Source organism: Zootoca vivipara, chromosome 6 (genome assembly GCF_963506605.1).
Source record: "Zootoca vivipara chromosome 6, rZooViv1.1, whole genome shotgun sequence".
NCBI classification, from domain to species: Eukaryota; Metazoa; Chordata; class Lepidosauria; order Squamata; family Lacertidae; genus Zootoca; species Zootoca vivipara.
The window spans coordinates 22,673,504-22,695,875 of record NC_083281.1 but is presented as its reverse complement, the minus strand read 5'-3'; the positions used below and the strand labels follow the sequence as shown (position 1 = coordinate 22,695,875).

The 22,372-nt window shown below is 43.4% G+C and overlaps 2 protein-coding genes across 2 annotated transcripts; both read right to left on the bottom strand.

Moving 5' to 3' along the window:
• Positions 1–1,218: 1,218 nt before the first annotated feature.
• On the bottom strand, positions 1,219–10,351 carry RPS19 (ribosomal protein S19). Its single transcript, XM_035117863.2, has 6 exons — positions 10,257–10,351; positions 9,502–9,572; positions 6,195–6,295; positions 3,720–3,903; positions 2,947–3,001; positions 1,219–1,285 (listed from the first exon to the last, which is right to left on the bottom strand). The coding sequence occupies exons 2-6, from the start codon at positions 9,570–9,572 to the stop codon at positions 1,259–1,261; spliced, it is 438 nt and encodes a 145-aa protein (XP_034973754.1). The 5' UTR covers positions 10,257–10,351; the 3' UTR covers positions 1,219–1,258.
• Positions 10,352–16,533: 6,182 nt separating this feature from the next.
• Positions 16,534–17,097, bottom strand: LOC118086354 (adenosine receptor A2b-like). Its single transcript, XM_035117861.2, has one exon. The coding sequence runs from the start codon at positions 16,935–16,937 to the stop codon at positions 16,614–16,616; it is 324 nt and encodes a 107-aa protein (XP_034973752.1). The 5' UTR covers positions 16,938–17,097; the 3' UTR covers positions 16,534–16,613.
• Positions 17,098–22,372: the final 5,275 nt, after the last annotated feature.

Genomic DNA, 22,372 nt, shown 5'->3' with positions numbered 1-22,372 from the left:
TACCGTAGGACCTAGGTGGAGAAAGTTAATGCTTCTGAACAAGTTACTGGAAACTGCAGGAGTGCTCCTGCTCAAATCCTGCTTGCTGATTTCCCAAAGGCAACTGTTCAAGATGTCAGACTAAATGGGCCATTGGCCTGATCCAGCAGGCTCTTATGTTCTTAGTCATTTTATCCACCCCAGAATTGCAGCGGGGATATAAAGACCAGGAAGCAGAGGTGAAGAGAGAAATACACCACTCTCCTAGTTAACTTTTTATTTCAAATAAAGTTCATATCCAACCTCCATAATTCTGCAAATTAATACCACACCACGGAATATTTGCATTGCCTATGGTGTGCATTGAATAAATTTCTCACATTTAAGCAGTTTGTCATCAGGGGAGTCTGGGACAAGGACATCACAAGCTAAAATTAAAATCTCAGTTCCAACACCTACCAGAAGCTCAAACGGTCAGTCAAGACCTAAAAGCGAGTTGTCAGCAGCGAGTGTAAGAACAGTAGCAAAAGAGAATTCATTTTCTGATGAGGGGGGTTTCATCCAATAAAAAATAATAATCAAAAATTGCACTGGAAAGGCAGGACCTACTTTAATAAAATTTGGCAACTGTTTTCATCAAACAAGCATAAGTTTTCCATATGGAATACACAAACGCAAATCACAAGGTTGTGAACTGATTACAGAATCTTCTGCTTTCTAACCAATTAAAATTTTATTTTCAAATCACCAAAACCTCACTATTGAAAGATATGTATAAGAACTTGGAACCAAAATAGCTAAAAAATAAAAATAAGTGTGCCCTTACTAGCAGCTCTAACGAATTAAAAGTTTGCTCTCTCCAATTAAAATTGACCCACAACAGCAAGAGCTTTAGTTTATTAATCTAGCAATTAAAGACTGCATCCCTAATCTGAATGAACTGTGCTTGAGCACAGAGTATTTCTCAGGGAGGCAGTGCTTTTTTTTTAAAGGCAGTAATTATATCCACACTTGCATATAATTTTTTTACATATAGCTGCAGCTGCCCATGTAAGCAGGGATGTTTGCAGCTGGCATGACGTTTTCGTCCTGAAGATTTTAGTCCTCATTGTTTCAAAGAAAGGTTTGAAATGGTGTAGGCAGTTTATGTGGTTAAGACTCAGATACTACAAAAAAGACTGGTGGGTGTGCAGGGAGTAAGGTGGGAGCAGTGAAGACTTCAGAAAAACACACGCAACATCAGTAAATAAAGGACTTTATTTCTGAACTGCAATTCACTTTAATGTTTCTTGTTTGCAGCTGCCACCTAGAAAAGAAGAGAAGAAAAGGTTTGCATTTGGGGGGGAAACCATGCAGGACTTAACATTTAGTCCAACTTTCTGCACATCTTTTGGACTGCAACTCCCATCAGCCACAGCCAGCACGGTCAATGGCAGGGATGATGGAGTTATACTCCAAAACATCTGGAAAACACCAAGGTGGGAAAGCTGCTGATCTTTGGCAGGGGAAAAAGCACAACTCAATGTTACATAGCACCATGACATGCTTCCTGTCAAGTCTGTGCATTGCAGGGGATTGGGCTAAATGACCCCTGGGGCCCCTTCCAACTCTACAATTCTATGAAGGCATAATCCATTGGCCTGAACACTGACAGTTTATATAGATGGCACATAAAACAGCCTAGGAGGGGCTGGGTTCTACATATGCATTTTGCTCTACGTCACCCACAGCCTCTGGATGAGAAATCCATGCCTCCTTACTGAACGCAAGGCTTGTCCCTTCAGAATTATATAACGATAAATTCAGTCACCAACTGAACTCGGCTAACTAGCAGCTGAAATAGAGTTACTTCAATGTGCTCTTTTTTATATGGAGTGCTGTAATTTTGAAAGGACCGATAAGGGAAATTTTCAAGATACTCAGATTCACAGTCTAGCTCAACTGCTAGAAATGAGAGACATCTATCAACTCTGTGCGATTTTTCATTCTGGTACTTGCTTGGACATGCTGCACTTAATAACTTCTATGTATTTGTAAAGGCAACTGTTTGTGAGGAATAATTCATCCACAGTACATTGTAAATGTCAACAGAGAGCTAGTTAATGCAACATCATTCAGGCACTTTATCTGATGGCACTGGGGCTGTTAAAGAGTTTTATTGGGGAGAGATTATCAAGTAAATTTTAAAAGAACAAATCTAAAGCTGCAGAGATCTACACAACACAGCTCTTTCTAATGAGTTTTGAAGAGAGGCAGGCTGCTAGGGATTCACTTTGTGCCACAGCAGAACTTTTGCTGAAATGATCTCGCAAGTTGTTCATCCTGACTCACTCACTCTCTCTTCAATTTTCCTTTCGTTGTGAGGCATTTCAAGTAAGAAGGTGCAATTCTTTAGGGAATAAGAACACTTTCAAGTCAAAGCAACTGGGGGAAAATTATGATTCATTTCCAGCATTCCTTCTCCTACCCTGCAATCGAGAACAACAGTTTTTTGTGGCAGAAACAGAAGACGCTTGTAGTATCTTAAAGCCTCTTGCATTTATTTCAGAATGAGATTTCCTAAACAACAGCAGAATTTAAAAATTTGTATTGTTGTTCTCCTTTTCCTTCATTGTTTGATTGTAAAACTACATTGGAAAGGGATATGCCGAAAAAAATCAACCTTAAAATATTTTAAATAAAACTTATGCAACAAGCACCTTTGCAAAAGTACTCTACAAAATTAAGTGAACTGCAATTTTTTACACAATCTAGCCTGCCCACATTGAATAGGTTAATTTTTCTGTGCCTTGAGAAGGGGGGGTGGGACTTTTAAAAAATGTCCAGGTTGGTTCCTTGAATGACGGCTTCCAGGCAGGGAGCTATTTACAAGAATGCTTTATGGTGCCACAAGGCTTTTCCTTGGTGTTGCTGGAACAGACTAACACAGCTACTCTTGTAGAAATTACTCATGTGAAAAAAGGTTACCTGTCCTGCAATCCTGTCCAGATCTCGTTGCCCCTGGGGAGTAAGTTTGCGACCTCTGAAAGAAAGCAGTGACCAGTATCAGCATTTTTAAAAAGGCAATTCTGTCGCTGATGTGGGCCATTCTCTGCCCTAGTTACCATCACCCAGCAGATTTATGATCTTTCTCAAGGAACATGTACAACCTCACCCCATAGCCCTAAATGCCCCACATAAGTAAACAAGCCTTCAGCTCCTTCCAATAGGTATGACAACACACATTTTGCTCAGAGCGTCACCCCCAATTAGGCAATGCAGCACATAACTGAAAGTATGGATGGATGGACGGAACCTTTAGTGAACATAAGGCTTCTCCTTGATGAAACCAAGGGTACACCTAGTCCAGCAATTCTTATCCATGGTTAGTCAAAGGCTTCCTGGTGGCCAAATCATAGGGCACCGAAGGTCATGGCCACCTTCTACTTTCTCCCAAGCAACTAATACTGAGTGATAACACTGCCTCTGAACATGAAGGCTCTATAAGCAAGTTCTGATGAATGGACCTCTATATGTTGTCAGCTGTGGCACAATATGGGTTGTAGGCAATTCTACTCCTACTCAAAGTAGACCCACTGAAGTCAATGGACACGACGTGGTTAGGCTTGCTGATTTCAGAGATCCTACTCCAAGTAAAAATGTGTTGACTACAACCTGAAGTTTTTGCAAGTGGGGCAAGCTGCCACGATACCCCACAGCAGTTTTCTCCCTTACAAGTGTAATTTGGTACCAAGACTCACCCATCTTGGTCTTTCTCCACCATTTTGAGCCCTTCTAAAGCCTGCAGCACTCTCCTAGCAACGCTCTTGGAGCCTCTGCTGAAGTGGCTGGGCATTACGCCATTGCGCTGGCGGCCCCCGTAGATCTTGGTCATGGAGCCGACTCCGGCGCCCCCACGGAGATACAGATGGCGAGCTGTGGATGCTGCAAACAAACCAAAACACAAACAACACATCACTTCCTGACCCTGTTTATTTCAATCAAAACATTCTGGCTTTGTCTTCCTACACTAGATACAGCCGCAAAGTAAGTTTTCTCTACACAGACGGACCCATTATCAAAACCCTCCAAGGTTACCTTGCACATGACTCATGTCCACTTTTACTCACAGGAATAGGGTACTCCACACTTCTCAAACCTGGTGCCCTTCAGATGTCTTGGAGAACATCTTCCACCATTCCTATCCAACAGCTGTTCTGGCTGGAGCTGAAACAGGTTTGTAGCTCCAAGTATCTGGAGGGCACTGATCTGAAGAAGGCTGGTCTACTCATTTGAGCAGTGTGATATACGAGCCGAGAACTCCCAATTCCAGCCGGACAACATCTCCAGAATGAGAAGCCAAAGTCTCCGAGCTCACACTAAGTTGGCTGCATGCTTGAATGCATTACTCCTATTAAAGAAGAAAGGAACCACACAAAAGTAGCCAACAGTAGCATGCGAACTGTTAATGAGCACAAATGTTGTCAGCCTAAGATCACCTAGCTGGAGGAACTTTAGCCAAACACACAGTGTGGCAACTCCAGAGAAACAACAGAGCATCATACTGTTAACATCACATGAGAACAAGAAATGGTGTAAAAACCCCAATTTACACCTAGAGCAGGACTACAGGGTAGGGCAGAAAGTAGCACGGAGGGCAGAGCACTTTTAACCGCCATGGCTGCTTTTGTACCGAGCCACCTGCTTTGTCCTTTGAGGCCACCGTTCAAGCAGACAAAAACAGACACAGCCTAAGGCCATATTGCCGCAAGGCAACCTCCCAACCATCCATTTCGCTAAAACAGTTACAGCAGCAAGAAAACATCTAGGAATACGGCACTTAATAGACATCACTGCGGTAGTACTGCGAGAGAAAAGCACATTGGACTTTAGAGCTTCCCTGTAAATCATCGCCACAGTGGAGGGGCATTTAGAAAGTGAGACATGAAAAGACAGATAATTGGTTTGCATTATTTACCATGAATACAAACAGATGTGTGCATTTGAGAAGGAATTCTAGCGACATGTGAACATACAGTGCAAGAGCTCCACAAAGAGCAACTCTAAAGCTCTCCAACTGTTGCTAGGAGCTGTCTAAAGTCAGGAACAAAACTATCTTGGGCCTTGGGGGGCAGCGGGAAGAAAACCAAGACAGATTGCTTGGCCAGCTACCAACACTTGTTTGTGTCTTCCTCCTTCTACAGGCAAGCAAATCAAAAGGCACATGACTTGAGCCTGTGAAAAATTGCACCATCTCAGCACCCAGCACTGACACAGATTGGGTGTGGTGAGGTGGCAAGACCTCTAGTAACAGTCGTGAGATCAGGAGAACTGGAAAAAGAAGTAAAAGCAAGCAACTGATTCGTCTTTAGAAACCCAGTAACTTGCTCTTAACGAGACATGTGAATGCTGCATAATGTCTAGCCAATGTGTCATCTATCTAAGTAGGCGTGGCTGGCACAGGGAAGCTAATAATGCACCATCACAAGCACAGTTAACTAATTCATAATCTACATCAGGGAAGACACAATCGCCCTATCAATGAAAATAGTAAATGGTTTTCTTTTCTGCTGCCAAGAGGGCTCATTTCCCAGAGCAGAACACTACCGGTAGCTATCCCCAAAGAAGTTGTCATCTCCAACCTCCCCCTAACTGCACACCAAACTCTAGCATTTTCAACTATGCTGGATAAAGAGGCATAAGGAATTTTTAAGATTATTGGGATAATGCCACTAAGCTACGCATGTTAACTGTATCTGCTCATATCCACACTTTGTCCTGCATGTCTCACTCTCCATGTTATCGCTCTTATTGTAAGCTCCTTGGAGGCAGAGACCCATTTTCACTTATAAAATGCCTATAAAGTACCATGCACATTTATGGTGCTGCTAATAATGCACGTGAACTGCTTCAAGCACTTACATTTTGCTGTATAAATGGCAAGCATTACCATTAGCTGTATATAATCAACGTAATTTGCATCTCATTTTCATGAAGTTGTCAGGTGCCAAACCAGCGAGTTAATGCACTGCACTTATCCTACAACATTCTCATTCCAAAAGTGATGCCCTTAATAGATCTGAGTGGCAGGATCTATCTTGGTCCCTCTGATGCAATATGCAAGGCAACACTTATGCAGACAATCATGGATTGTTAAAAACAATTATGAACTGTGTCCTTAAAAAGTAAGACATTGCACCATATTTGCATGTTACTGTATCTGCCCAGTTCCTTACCAGCTCTGGTGTAGAACCAGTTCTCATCATATGGAGCTAGTTCCTTGTGTTTGGCTAGTTTGACTGTGTCCACCCATTCAGGTACTTTCAGTTTACCTGACCTGCAAGAACAATTCAAACACCAGTTATCACCATACAAATAAGCAGCAGTAATTTTATTTCAGCCAAGCTATCACTTTTGCCCAAAGGCAGCACATACCTCAATGGTATTTACATATTATAAAAGGTAAGTCTCTTTCTCCTACTCGTTACCAGAAGACAAGTGCTCAGACCCATGCCTCACTGAACTATCATTTGCTAGATCCTCACTGGGGCAATTCCATCAAGCTGCAGCAAATGGGAGGCAAAAAGAGATGAGGGATTTCCAGTCCCTCCTCCCTTGTCACCTGCCACCTGTGGCAGAGAAGGGAGACAGAGACACTCCAACAATGCAAGCAAGCACCCCAGCAACTTTTGGCTTCTTTTGGTTTAGGGAAGCTTTTAATGTTTAATAGATTATTGTATTTTAATATTCTGTTGAAAGCCGCCCAGAGTGGCTGGGGAAACCCAGCCAGATGGGCGGGGTAGAAATAATAAATTATTATTATTATTATTATTATTATTATTATTATTATTGGTTTCAATCCCAGCTGCTTATTAGTAGAACTTGTAACAAATAACTGGTACCTAAGTTTGCATATTTCCCACTCCCTCCCAATTAACTTTCATTTTGTGTCATGTCTTTTTTGTAAGCCTAAGGGCAGGGCCCTGTCTTGTTTTTACTGATGTGAAAACCACTTTAAGAGTCTTCTTTGGCTGAAGAGTGGGGCAACTTTAAAAAAAATAACATACCTCTGAAAGAATGAAAGAGAAAGAACTGTTCTAAACCGGGGACCTTCTGTATGCAAGACAGATGCTCTACAACTGAGCTATGGATGTTCCCTACACCTGAATCAAAGGAGGAACTCTCTCCCATTGTGAAAAAAGGAGGCCTCTTCTAAGGCAGCGCCAATAGCTTTTGTGTTTGAAACCAGCCGAGTCACTATTCCTTAGTCAAATCCTCAAAGGACTGTTCTGACCCTAAAATGTCATCCTACAAATGTAACCATATAAAAATAAAAGCTAATTAATTGATGTTCCATTACATGCTGTCAGGTCGGTGAATGGGATACAACAGCTACCCAGGACTTGATCCTGCAAAAGCATGCTGATTAGGCTTGAATTAAGAGACTTGATTGGATGAAGCTGCCCACTGGGATTCTCTGTACAGCAGCAAGGCCTTTGGGGGGGGGCAGTGTTCTATCATGACTGCATCCCCCTGACCAGGTGCCCTCTCCTCCAGTCTGCTGGGTTTGAGTGAAGATGGGTGGCAGATCTGTTCTTAATGGTTCCATTTGAGTTCTAGTACAGTCATACCTTGGTTTAAGTACGCTTCAGTTTGAGTACTTTCAGTTTAAGTACAGATTTCCGGAACCAATTGTTTACTTAAACCAAGTGCACAGGCTGGTGGGTCATTCCACGTCAGTTCAACGCAGTCATGCCACCCACATTCTCAGATTTTGATGAAACTTTGTGTACGCCCTTCCCTTATGGTTGAAAGAAACCCCCTTAATTTTTTTCCCTCTATCTCAAACGGTTTTAATTTTATAGCACTTCAAAGTTTCGTGAAATCTGTGTTTCTGTCTCTCTTGAGAGCCTTGACCTTGTGTGCATTTTATTTTTTTCTCCATAACCAATGATCAGATCTCTTTGAAATTTTACAAAGAGATCAATAACATGAGGATTTCAGAAAAAAATACACCAGCACTCAAAAGATTTTATAAATGCCTTAAAAATGTACAAATGTAGGTTTTTTTGGTGGAAAAACTAGGTTTAGAAAACCTAAATTTTCAGCATTAGGGCACGTTGCGATCAAAAGTTTTTGATGGTGAAAATTATTGCAAAGACATGCTCTTTCTCAACAAAGAATAAAAATTTATGGGTCTCTTATGTCTTGTAACAAAATTTTACATTTTTGGGACATTGTTTGGGGGGGAATAGCTACTGGGTACAACTTTCCTACAATCCATAGCTGTAAAAGAAAAAATTAATGAAAACATTTAGCGTTGATTTGATGTGGAATGACCCTGCTACCATGAACAAAATCAAGGGAAGACAACACCCACCCTGGATCCGGAATTTGGGTGGAGGAACAAAGAGCAAGTTTAGCCTTTGTCCCATTTGAGTCTCAGTTTTATCCCCGCTTTTCTTCTATTTATTTGAAAGTTTATAATCTACCTTGTTTGTTGCCACAAGGCTGCCAAAGCAAATCTACCTTAAAGGCTGTTTGTTTGTTGCCACAAGGCTGCCAAAACACAATCTACCTTAAAACTATCTAAAAAAACTAACACATACTCTCTACCTTGTGAAGAGAACAGTCAGTTACAAATGATGCATCTGTGCTCAGGACAAAAGATGGCCTGGACACCCACACCTCCACTTACAGATCCCACAATACATGTTTAAGACTACAATTAAGATTGACTAAAACATGATCAGATAAAAGGGTATCACTGATTAAACGGGCAAGTCACTGTTTATTTTTTAAAGTTTAGTTTTACGGGGGGGGGGGGGACTCGCTTATCACATACACTTCAAGCATTGTGTCTGCCAAGACTCATGAATGTATAAACCTCAAAACAAATGTCCTGTTCCTAAAGGGATACTTGCTGAAATCAGGAACCCCAGCTGTCCACAAGATACCATCTATCCACACTGCAAAGCTTTCAATGGCTTCGGGTTCTTATTCGCAATCCTCATTCTGGCACAACTCGCTGCACCTAAGTACCTTTTTAAAATTATGCTACTACAGACTGCTCCATTAGATGAGCCATCACTACACCAAAGGGAGCATTTCCTTATGTTTGGCTAAGTGTTGCACTCTTTGCACAGTAAAGACATACACAAAGCAATTAGCAGAAGAGGGCAGGTAGACCAGGGTCCCCAAACTAAGGCCTGGGGCCGGATGCGGCCCAATCACCTTCTAAATCCGGCCCGCGGATGGTCTGGGAATCTGCATGTTTTTACATGAATAGAATGTGTTCTTTTATTTAAAACGCATCTCTGGGTTATTTGTGGGGCATAGGAATTCATTCATATTTTTTTTTCAAAATATAGTCCGGCCCCCCACAAGGTCTGAGGGACAGTGGACCGGCCCCCTGCTGAAAAAGTTTGCTGACCCCTGAGGTAGACTGTGCTCCCTTCTTTTTAACTAACAAGTGCAGTTAATCTCCTTATCAAATCCATGGGACTAGCTCTTAACTACTAATTCATTTTTCAGGCAACTTACTTTTTGAGGAAGGCTGCAAGGGCCCTCACAAATTCCTGCTGGTTTACGTCCTTTACAGTTACTCCAGGCATCTACAGAAGAGAGGGGTGGGGGAAGCAGCAAAAACCAGTATGCATTAATGCCAGTTCAGAAGAAAAAAAACTCCCAATACACCCAGTTGGGCAATATTAAGACCAAGCAAAGTCATGGCAAGCTTTTGAGGGGTTTTTTGTGGGGGGAGAACCCTACCTGAAATGCTCACCTTTAGGAAATTTAACCAGAGCTGAAGGGAGGCACATTCTGACCTCTACAACCATCCCAAGGACCAATGGAAGGCTGCCTCCCAGGAAGAACATTATGGCAAAAAGAAGAACCAACCTGGCCCCATTCACCAGCCAGAGAAGGAACAGCATTTTAAACTTGACGCGCAATTTGGAAAATTGAACATTGTTATTGCAAGAAATAATACAGAAAGAAGCTTCTTCGACTTGTACCCAAGGCATAAAGTAAAACACATTTTAAAGTTGACGTGGCGATTTGGGGGAGGGGGGGATGTATACTTTATTATGGCTTTGGTAACGAAAACACGGGGCTTTTAGCGCAAGCCAGGCCCCTGTCTGTCCTCTTCTCATGAGATTAGGAAGCCGGCTCCCCGCCACCCCGCGCGCCTCCTAGAAGAGCATCCCTGTCCACACGCCCGCCAGCCTTCCGACGCGCCGAAAGCCCTTCCCCGAGAGGACCCAGGCCTACCCACCACGCTCCCAGAGACCACTCACCGTGCTCTTGCCACTGCGCTCCAGGAAAAAAGAACGAGAGGGGTTACCCACCCGCTACTCACAAGGGCTCCGGGCATCGCGAGGTTCTGTAAGCCAATAGTGGGCCGCGAGACTTGGGGCACCCAATCACCGCGGCGCGCGGGAGGAGCGTAGTGCCGCCTTTGAGTTCTAACCCTCCCCCCCCCCCCACCTCAGCGGCGGAAGCGTTTTGTATTTCGCCCACAAAAGGGCGGAAGTTGATCTAGCCCGGTTTCCATCGTTCGCCTCGTGAGTAATTTGGTGGGGCGGTGTTAGAATCTCACTTTTTCTTTTGACTTGAGCGTTGATTGGTGCTTTTATAGAGAAGCAGGTTTGCAGGTGATACAGGTTATTGCTTTTATTAATAATAATATTTATATAAATTTGTGGAGATTTTTTGGGAGGATAAAGTTTATATTTATTTATTTTAGCTTATAATATATACAATTATAACAACAGACGAAATAATCTTTAAAATAATGGTATTTCTACAACAAGCTAAACGTGTTTTGAAATCTTATGTCCACAATATTAATATACAGTATTAGCCGAAGTTTTTAAAGGTGCCCACAACCCTCTTTGTTAACCCGGTTGCTAGAGAAGTAATAAACCTACCGTTACAACTGCCAAAAACAACCTTGGAACCCCATTCAAAACGTGTGCCAGGTGACTTACGTACTCTTAAAGAATTCTAGCATCACCTTCCTGTTGCATAAAATATACAGATTTTTATTCAGCTATACTTCTTTGCCCATATATTTAATATTTCTGGCTTTATAGTGCTATCTACCAATTTGCTTAGGCAGGTTAGGCTTAACGGGTTTCTCTGCTTCTCTCGGGATGCTTTTTTAAAAAATTGGTGTTGCCAAAGGACTGAAAGGAATTTGCAGTTTTGTTGGAAATTCAACACGCTTCTGGGATTCTTTGCTATGTGTCATCCAAACCCAACAAGTTGCTAATTTTTACTCTCTCCATAAACCATGCTGCTTCATCTCTTTGTTACCTGTATTTGACTTCTTCAGACATTCTTCCAGAAAAATAGTAGTCAAGCATTTTGTGTGTGTGCAACCTTTGCAGTGAATATTGATGCAAAGAATTAATTCGGTTTTCCTGTGGTCTGCCTGTACTCCAGCAACATTTACAACTTTTTTGAGTAACAATACATTTATTACTCTGGTGCCTTATTGGATTTGTAGACTACAAATTATGAAAGGCACAAAAGCTTTTGGAATGTCTGTTGTACACATTTCAAATAACCTCCAAATGTTCTGAAGAGATTTGGTTCTCCTGATCTTTCCTTTTCAATTAATGCATTCATTTTTAAAGAAGATTCTTGAAATTGCAGGCCTTAGAGCAGGCATCTGCTCTGGACTACAATCCCCATCATGTAGTCCATGTTCTGGACTACAATCCCCATCATCCCTGACCACTGGTCCTGTTAGCTAGGGATCATGGGAGTTGTAGGTCAAAACATCTGGAGGGCCGCAGTTTGGGGATGCCTGCCTTAGAGGCTAGAGGAAATTTGAGCATCTGCATAGGCTTTTACCTAGTCTAGTCTGACTATCTTCTACCTAGTCATTCTTCTATTTATCTGCAGTTGATGAACAACTTCAAGGCCACTGCTTTCCCTTATTGTTCTTTAAACTGGACAGACATTTAAGTAGAGAATTTATGCCCCCCTTAATCTGGTCCAATCCAGGGCCAGCCCTACCATACGACAGGGAGAAGCAACATGCTTCAGCCTGGATAGCTCAGTTGGTTAGGGCATGGTGCTGATAACACCAAGATTGCAAGTTTAATCCCTTTATGGGCAGCTGTGTATTCCTGCACCGCAGGGGATTGACTAGATGATCCTCAGGGTCCCTTCCAATTCTATGATTCTATGATTTGTGTAGCACCAGGGCTTTTTTTCCCAGCCAGAACTTGCCAGAATTCAGTTCCAACAACTCAGGTGGGCACCATTGACATTCCAAGAAAACGAGGGAAATGTTCATTGTGAGTTCTGGTACCTCTTTTTCCAGAGGGAAAGGGCACTTGGGCTCTATTCCAGGTAGCAAAATGTTTTGCACGAGTCCCCTAAAAATACAGGCAAGACCACAAGGAAATAAGACTGGCCAGTTCCATTTGTTTTTTTACACCCCATTACAACTCCAGTCTCGTTAGATTGCTTAAAAGGTACATTAAATTAACCCCTGGCTGAGGAATGGCACATTGCTCGATCTGGGCTGAGCTACAGCTTCCCTATCAACTGCCTTCATTTCCATGAGGAAAAGGGGCACCATTTTTTATATTTGATAGCAGCAACAGGTGGCAATTAACTTTTGAAGCTTGCCACACAAATGTGATTTATATCTGTGTCATAGCTCCAAGAGCCACATAACCTTGATAATAATAATAATAATAATAATAATAATAATAATAATAATAATAATGGTGAGAAATCTCATGAGAACTTTATCACACCTGGATAACCCTGGACTGAAATTATTCGTGGACTGGAGATTGCAGAAGCACCCTGACCATCACGAGAACCAACAATCAATAACTGAAACCAGCTTTCTCTCATACCGGCTCCTTCCAAATTTTCCATGGTTCTTTTCCTTCTTGACTATTTTACCTCCATAGATAAAAAGTGAGGTTTATTGTGCTGAGTTTTAAACAGAATCAATTTCATTAGCTTAATTTAAGGTTCTAAAAATACCGAGGGCCGAGGCACAGTCTTTGTTTAAATAATGGGTTTATCGACAGTTCCTGATGTCCATTATGTGCTTTAATGCTGCAATATTCAACAGCTCTCTGCAGTTCAGCTCCCTCATTTTCAATAATTGCTTTGTGGGTGGAAGTGATTTTCCTGTTGCTGTCTTAAGTGGGCCTCTCTCGATTGCACTCAGCTGATGGTGCCCAAAGGTAGAGGAGACGCACAAAGGAAGGGAGGTGAGGGACAAAGAAGAATTGGGCTCCTCTTGTGCCTTTAATTGTTCACAACACACAGAAGAGGAAATTTCACCAGGCACCAGCTTTTTCCACTCTGGTTTGACAAGCTGCACCTGACAAAAAATTCTTTCGGCTTCACCATTATTAACGGCTCAGGAGTCTTGTCTTCATTGGCTTATTTAGAGGCAGCATCGCCACTGGGCATTGTCAGGTCTTCCAGACAGGAAGGATGGACTCCATGGCCGATTCCCAGTGCCCTCTGGTCCTGCTCCTCCTGCTCTCCGAGGGAACAGAGGAGGAATAGCCTCAGCCTTGCCTTGCCCTCTCCTCCTGGGCAGTGGTGTAGATTGGACCAAGGGGACAGGGCAAGGGCATAGTTATGGATGGTGGTTGGTGGGTAGAGCTGGCCCTGCCAGGGGGGCAGAGTGTAGCAGCCAGCTCAGGGGGCAAATGCTGAAGGGTGGTCAGTGGTTAGAGCTGTGTGGGCTGCCCCACATGCCCCCAGGCTGCATACTGGCTGCATACACACTGCACAGTTAAAGCACATCCTGCAAAGAATCCTGGGACCTGGGACTTTGCATGTACACATGCACATGGTGCTTTTCCATTTCTCTCTCCAATTGGCATTCAACAAGTAACTGGTGAATCCAGCAATTTTGGTTTCTCACTTTTCCACTCTTTAAGGCCAGTTCTCCACATTTCCACATTAGTCTGCTCTCTATATTTATGTCTTCATGAAAATTGACAGCAATTTAATGTGAATTTCTCCTAATACACACATCTCTGGATGCAATTTTGCCCAGCAAAGACATTTTCTAAAGCAATTCCCTTACATAATACATTTTTGCAATACTGTATACATTTTTATGCACACTTTACCCTGGCATATACATTTTTGTACACATCGCTGGGCTGGAGAACTGCAAACTCCGAGAAGTGCAGATTTCAAAGGACAGCTGATTCAGTGCACAGATTGTTTCAGAAAGTGCAAATTAGGTAGGTTTGCCTATAAATGCAAACTGAACCGAATCCCTCCCATTCCCGGCATTCAACATATTGTGGCTACTGATTAATTCTAGTCCACTTTGGGCTGGTTTTGGAGTTTTTTGCCCAGATTGTTAGTGGTGGTTTGCTTGCTTGCTTTTAGCAAAAAAAAAAGTCATTCTGTGAAACCTCGAAAGAGTTCCCCTGAGCATGCTAATATCTCGCCTCCTGTTTCTCAGGTTGCCTACATACTACCAATTACTGTGCACTCACTCCAGTTCGTGCTGGGTTTTTAATCTTGTCTTGGCAGAACCTGCATCCAAAATGCATATGTATCCTGTTGATTGGCATCTATTGGTCTCGGGGAAACAATGGGGGAGTTCGCCTTTGGGGGTGAGGTCAAACTCTTCGACGTTTGCAGTGCCTACTGTGGCTGTAGAGGCCAATGCAGAAGAGACATGTTTTGTTGCAGCTGGGGCAGATGAAGGCATCCAGTTGTGTTGCTGCAGATGCACCATGGCGTTTCGCAGTCAAATCGTGTACCCATAGCAGTGACCAGAAGAGAAATGACCGCTGGGACTGTACTTTGTTATCAAAGGCTGCTGTTGGCTGCGTTGTTTCTCGAACCCGCTTCACACCAACTGGAGTCATAGAATCATAGAATTGTAGAGTTGGAAGGGACCCTGGTGATCATCTAGTCCAACCCCCTGCAATGTAGAAATAGGCACTTGTCCCATATGGGGATCGAACCTGCAACCTTGGCATTATCAGCACCATACTCTAACCTACTGAGCTATCCAGGCATGCTATAAGTCCTTGAAGCCATTCCAAATTCGTCTCTAGGCTTGGCAAGGGGTAACATGAACACTGCCTCAGTGGACCTGTTTTTGGCTCTATTGTCAGCACTCACCACCTTAGTCTGCTAATAGAATGAGTGGTGCTCTGTCCTCCTTCAGGCCTGGGGGTGGACTTTGGAGTTGGGACAAAAGCAGGCCTTCAGTCTGGGCCAGTGCAGAACACGGTGGAGGAATACAGATCGGAGGGCTAGCCCAAAGTCTTTCTTCCTGAGGGCATAAACTAGTGGGTTGGCCAAGGAATTCAGGTGGGAGAGCAACACAGCCAGGCGGTCCAGTGACTCATAGCGCTGGCAGTCAGGGCACAATAGCTGGACACAGTAGATGACATGCAGCGGCATCCAGCAAATGCAAAAGACGCCCACCAAGAGGAAGAGGGTGCGGGCCATCTGCAACTCCCTTTTCTTGCCTGGCCAAGGAGCCTGCGACTGGAAGTGGCCGCGGACTACCCGGAAGAGGTCAGCATAGATGCCCAACATGGCGGCCAAGGGCAGCAGGGTGCAGATCAGGAAGTTAAAATAGACCACGTACTCGGGGCTGAAAATGGAGGTGAAGGAACAGAGGCCCAGATGTCCACTGTGGATCTCGGAGTAGCTGAGGTTCTCTTGGCGTGGATAGACCTTGGAGAGGAAGCCTCCGTAAGGCAGGTCGGGGGCGATGATGACGAAGGCCGTCCTCTCGGAGGGGAAGCTGAAAGGCAGCGTCTTGTTGCTGGTCTCCGCGTAGTGCTGGAAGCGGTTCCAGCCCATCATTGGTGAGAGACCTATCAGCAGAGACAGCAGCCAGCAGAAGAGCACAATGATCACCATCCCTCCCTTCTTCACGTGCACGGTGTAGCTGTCCAGAAAATAATCCTTGTGAGTGTCATGTGACTATAGAGTCAGGTGTCATTTGTCTATGGTCAACAAACAAGTGTTGCCTCCATTGGTAGCTCTTCCATTGCTACTGTAATCACATCGTCTAAAAACATTCTTTAGACACGGCTACCCAGATGCTTAGAAAGGTAGGGTAATTTTAACCTGTTTTAATATTTTAACTTTTGTATGTTTTAAAGTACGGCTGAATTTTTTCTTGATTTTACTGTTTTTATCTTTTTGTAAACTCCTTTGAGGGTTGTTGTTTCTTACAGTCAAGTCGGGTATAAATTTTATGAAACAAAATAATTATATATTCATATCATTTTCAAATTGTATTTTTACTGCTGCTTTTATTTCTTGTGTTTTATTCTGTTACAAGCAGAATTCTATGCAATACAAATGGTAACGCAGTAAAATACAAAATGAGAAATAAAAGAAGCAATAAAAATCCAATTACAAAGCAGATAGCATCAAGCACAATACATTGCCATGCATGGCTACAACTGGCAGAAAAATCATTTCAGTGGTCCACCAGAACCATCAGCGATTTTCAAATGGTCCATGGAAGAAAAAAGGTTGGGAACCACTAGCATAAATGATGCACCAGCATTTGCAGAACCCCTAAGAAGTTGATCATGTGCATAGATGTTGTTGGCTCACATGCACTCACTCAGTTTCACAGGCTGGATGCTGAAGAAAGAGCCTTTGGCTTACCTGTTGGGCAGCTTGATCTTCAGGTGGGCGTTGATGGCAATGACCAGCAGGAGGAGGATGGAGAACTGGGTGGTGACCAGTGGGAAGCAAGTGAGGAAGAGGCATGTGTAGAAACAGAGGACATACTCCATGCTGAGTACCATTGAGAAGGGGATGGCCAGGGCTCCCACACCAAGGTCGGCCACTGCCAGGCACACAATCAGGTAGTTCGTGATGCATCTCAGCTCCTTGTGCAGGTAGACGGTGGCACAAACCAACAGGTTGATGGTGATAATGGCCACCGCCAGGACCCCCTCAAGAACCACGAAACCAAAATACATGTCCCTGAAAGTTGTTGTTGTTATTGTAAACGGCCTTTCACCGGACAACACAGTAATTCTGTTGTCCCTGCAGAAGAAGGTCCTCCTTCAGCAGAATGGTTCCCACCAGGAACCAGGCATGGGACAGTTTCTTCTCTTTGATCTACATGGAACATCAAGGATCCACGTTCAGACATCGTTCTCTGTGTGTCTTATGACACATCCTTCACGTACGTGGCAGTCCCAGCTCTGCCCTGCTATCAATAATCTGAACCTGTCTCTGTTTGCTGAGCATTCTGCTAGCAAACAGATCAGATCAGCCCAGGCACAAGATGGCTTTTTATGTGGATCATTTAATGCTCGTGGATTAGGGAAGCAGGTCTCTGAGGTAAGGCAATCAATGCGAGAGCTTAAATGAAATGGGATGTGTGGAAGCAGGGTCAGTACAAACCACACACACAAATGTATCACAGATGGGAATTATCAGAGCTGCTCATAGCATCATAGCATGGTGGAGTTGGAAGGGACCACGAGGGTCATCGAGTCCAACCCCCTGCAATGCAGGAATCCTTTTGCCCAATGTGGGGCTCAAACCCACAACCCTGAGGTTAAGAGGCTCATGCTCTACCGACTGAGCTATCTCTTTTAGAATTTAGAATACCCACAAATCCAAAGCTCTAGGCATCCACACTTCAAATGTGTCTTATGGGAAATGTAGAGTGGAGTTTCCCATCCTCGCAGATGGCTCTTGGCTTTTGGATTTCACGTGTTCGTTCATATACATAGAGAGAGAGAGAGAGAGAGAGAGAGAGAGAGAGAGAGAGAGAGAGAGAGAGAGATGAAACTCGGAAAATTAGAATATCGTTGAAAAGTGCATTTATTTCAGTAATGCAACTTAGAAGGTGAAACCAATATATGAGATAGATGCATGACATGCAAAGCAAGATATGTCAAGCCTTCGTTTGTTGTAATTGTAATTATTTGTCGTTAGGCGGTTCAGTTATAAATGAAATGTAATTAATGAAATGTAATAGCGATGTAGTTTTTTGTATTATTGTAACTATTTGTTTTATTACTGTGGAATTTCCAAAAGAAAGCATTTGTAAAAATTAAAAGAAAAATAATAAATATTAAGTTGCATTACTGAAATAAATGCACTTTTTGACGATATCCTAATTTTCCGAGTTTCACCTGTATGTATTTATTTATGTATGTATATGTTCCCCAACCAGCAGAGTGTGTGTGTGTTGGGTGTGTGTGTGTAAGTAACACATCTTGGGAACTGCTTTTACAGTTACCCTGTAAACTGGGTTGGAAGGAGCTAGTTAATTATTTACTTTGTATATCACACCGTAACTGCAAGGAGCTTGAAGGCGGTGTACACGCTTCTCCCCTTTCTCATGTTTTATCCTCACAACCCTGTGAGGTAGGTTAGGTAGAGATTACGATGACTGGCCCAAGGTCGCCTGGCAAGCTTTGTGGCCGAATGAGGATTCGAATCCTGATCTCTCAGGCCCCAGGTTAAGTACTGCACTACACTGTCAGTTGTGGTAATTGATCCCAATTAGGAATTAGGAACCTTGGAAGCTGCCTTCTATAGAGTCAGATCTTTGGTCTGGCTAATTCAGTATTTCCTGCACTGACTTGCTGTGGCTCTCCAGGGTTTCAGGTGAGGAAATTCCCAGCCCTACCTGGAGATGCTGGGGATTGAACCAGGGGTTTTCTGCAAGCTCTGCCACTGAGCTCCTTCCCATTAACCTTTCCTGGCTTTTGTCACCATCCCCACCAATTGCATTTCCGCAAAGATCACACCATCCTGGTTGTTGGGTGTAATCTTAGATGCCTCCCTTTCTATGGAGGCGCAGGTTACAGCTACAAGAAAGGCAGCATTTTTTCATCTCCGCGGAGCTAAGCACTTGGTCCCTTACGTCTCTCGCCCTGACCTCACCACTGTGATCCATGTGACGGACACCTCCAGGCTTGATTATTGTAACTCACTCTCCGTGGGGCTGCCCTCGAAACTGACCCAGAAACTCCAGCAGGTGCAGAATGCCGTGGCGAGACTCCTTACGGGGTCCCCACTGCGGGATCACATTCACCCAGTGCTATACCAGCTGCACTGGCTCCTGGTGGAGTACAGGATCAGGTTATGGTGCCGGTTTTAACCTTTAAAGCCCTATACGGCCTAGGACCCTCGTACCTACAGAACCGCCTCTTCTGGTATGCCCCACAGTATGCTTACGGTCTGCTAACAACAACACCTTGAAGATCCCAGGCCCCAGGGAAATTAAACTGGCCTTGACTAGAGCCAAGGCCTTTTCAGCCATGACCCCAGCCTGGTGGAACGCTCTCCCACAAGAGACCAAGGCCCTGCAGGATTTGACATCTTTCCGCAGGGCCTGCAAGACAGAGCAGTTCCGCCAGGCCTGGGGGGGGGGGTGCAGTTTGACTTACTTTCCTTTGTATAAAATAAGCCCGAAGGAAGCCCCCAACCCACTCACAGTTCCTTGTATGATCAGTGGAAACAGTTGGTCCTAGCAATTATTAACCACTCTCAATTCCACCCTGATACTTGCCACCTGCCCAGATTTTAACTTGTCTGAATTAATTTTAAGGTGTATTTTAATTTATTGAGGTCTCTTTTTATGCTTATTGTGTTTTTATGATGTTAGCCACTCTGAGCCCACCCTGGGCCGGGATACAAATATTTTTTTAAAATTAAATTTATTGTTATTGTTCGCACCAGCTCTCCTCACTCACTGCTGCTCCCTTGCCCGACTCCATCCAGCCTTTTCCCTCCCCCAGGTATGATTGCCACCTTCCTTCTCTTTACCTCTCTACCTCATTGCTTATTCTCTTGCCCGTGGTCTTTCCCTGCCTGCCTGCCGTTGTTGCTGCTGCTGCTTCTCTTTCCTCCCCTCCATCATCAACCCCATTGTTGTCCTTGGGGTGACATTAAATGGCCAGCGAGTTCCTACTTTCTTTGCAGTGCACAGAAATCTTGTTCTTAGCACTTGCCACAGACTTGGAGGCCTGGATAGCAATGGAGCACCCTCCTCCTTCATGAGCAAATTCAATCTGTCCCCGATGGCTATTCACTAAAATCAGGTGCACATCTAAATTGGAACCTCATCCATTCTGGCCATTTTCCAGAATGAAATATGGCACATCAGAGAGGGAAGTATAGGACATCAGGGAAAGGAAACGCATCAGTGCGTCAAGCAAGCTTGTTAGGAGATTGTCAATGTTCTCTGGTCTGCACAGATTGCTAACTGCCCTTCTTGGAAACAGGAGACCCATTAGAAGAAACAGGATAATCCCGCTGCCAAAATTGGAAGGGGTGGGTATTTATTTTCTTTTTTAAGCAAAGCAATCTAATTTTCTCACCAATTCCCCCTTTCTTAGTTCTTAATTTTCTATTAATGTTGCGAGCTTTTCTTGTGCTCATTAAAAATCACAGGAGCAGCCCGCTGGGGAGTTTGCAAGGCACATTGAAATAAACGGAATGTGACATTGCCAGAAATGCTTTTCCATTTGCTAACTCACTGCACTCAATAAGTTCTCAGTGAACAAGGCCTGTTGTTCCGGTTTGCCTTGTCCCTTGGAACCAGGAGCACAGGGAATTCAAGAACAATGGGTTTCCTTCCCCAAGAGATGCACTACTATTAGCTGTGCGTGACAGCAACACCTAGTGACAGATAGGGAGTATGACAAATACTACAGCGCTGTATTTAAAACCTTGGCCAAAGAAGGAGAAGGAGTGAAGGATGTAAATATTTTAAAAGCCAGAAGGAAACACCCAAATATTCCAGAGAGGATATATGTTTAAACAAAAATCTGTAGCCATTAAAGACACCCACGTAGTTATGATTGTTTAAACTCTCCCCATCATTACTAGAATGATGTACTGCCGTCATGATGTTTGGGGTATGAGCACCCAGTTTGATGCAATCCAGACCTATACAAACTTACCAGGGAGTAAGTTCCACTGAACACAACAGGGCAATTCACGGACTTGAACAATTGCACTGTTATTTATTTAAGGTTATTTATATATGCCTGTTCACAAAATACACCACAGCTGTTTACATATTCAAAATACAACCATTCTTCATTCAAACCAAGCAGAAACAACATCACAATATAGCCATAAAACATGGGATACAGCAGTTTTCAAAGACCATCTGCAATCAATACATTTTTATCTAGTCAGCCAACAGGGAGGCAGTGGTTATACTGTCGTGGAATGAAGTTCCAGAGCATTGGTGCTACAACAGAGAAGGCCCTGTTCTTGGTAGAGGCCAATCTAGTCTCCCCATAAGGTAGAATCTGAAGCAACCCAGGCCCCATCAAAATACTGTATATTCCTGCGTATAAGACTACTTTTTAACCCAGGGAAATCTTCTAACAAGTGAGGGGTCGTCTTATACGCCGGGTCATATTTCTTATATGCCCAGTTGTCTTATACGCCGGAATATACGGGTATATTAAATGCTGGGGAGGCTCACATGGGAGGTGGCATTTCTAAAGAAAATTGGAGTCCCTAAAGCAGGCATCCCCAAACTGCGGCCCTCCAGATGTTTTGGCCTACAACTCCCATGCTCCCTAGCTAACAGGACCAGTGGTCGGGGAAGATGGGAATTGTAGTCCAAAACATCTGGAGGGCCAAAGTTTGGGGATGCCTGCCCTAAAGCTATTGATGGCTTTAAAAAGCAAGAACCAGGTTCAGAAGCAAATTCTCAGTCCAGGCAGATGATTCAAAGCAGGTAAGATAGGTAACAGTTTGTGCCTGCTAACAAGCAAGCTACCATACTCTGCTAGTTTCAAGTTTCCAAATGCTCTTGAGGAATGAATTCTACTTACATGAAATGTGTTGTGTGTTGCGGACGACCTGGTAACTGGTAGAAAACCCATTGGAAAGTATACCAAGGGTGTTGGATAAGATTAACCAATTTGGCTAAGTTGCAGGTTTCAAACTGAATAAAAATAAAACTAAGTTGTTGGTAAAAAAAAATATGACAGACCAGGAGAAAAATGAACTGAGACAGATAACAGAACGGGGGATAGAAAAGAAGGTGAAATATTAGGGGTATGGCTGACAACAAATAATATAAACATTGTTAAAGAGAACTATATACAAGTTTGGAATGATATTAAGAGAAATGTGGAAATATGGGGAAGAATGAAATTATCATTATGGGGGGGGGGAATCTCAGTAATAAAAATGAATGTATTGCCAAGAATGTTGTTTTTATTTCAATCTATACCGATAGTCAACAGAACAGGACACTTCAAACAATGGCAAAGAGATATATCTTATTTGGCAGGGGAAGAAACCTAGGATTAAGTACAAGTTATTAACAGATGTTAAAGAAAGAGGTGGATTCACCCTACTGAATTAAAAATTATATTATGAGGCATCCTGCCTTTGCTGGCTACAAGAATGGATGACACTG

Excerpts from the sequence above, each read along its gene's own strand:
- RPS19 (XM_035117863.2), bottom strand. The coding sequence starts at position 9,572 with ATGCCTGGAGTAACTGTAAAGGACGTAAACCAGCAGGAATTTGTGAGG. Across the intron at positions 6,296-9,501 it reads CTTGCAGCCTTCCTCAAAAA|GTCAGGTAAACTGAAAGTAC; the intron begins GTAAGTTGCCTG and ends TTGTTCTTGCAG. Across the intron at positions 3,904-6,194 it reads CTGGTTCTACACCAGAGCTG|CATCCACAGCTCGCCATCTG; the intron begins GTAAGGAACTGG and ends GTTTGTTTGCAG.
- LOC118086354 (XM_035117861.2), bottom strand. The coding sequence starts at position 16,937 with ATGTATTTTGGTTTCGTGGTTCTTGAGGGGGTCCTGGCGGTGGCCATT.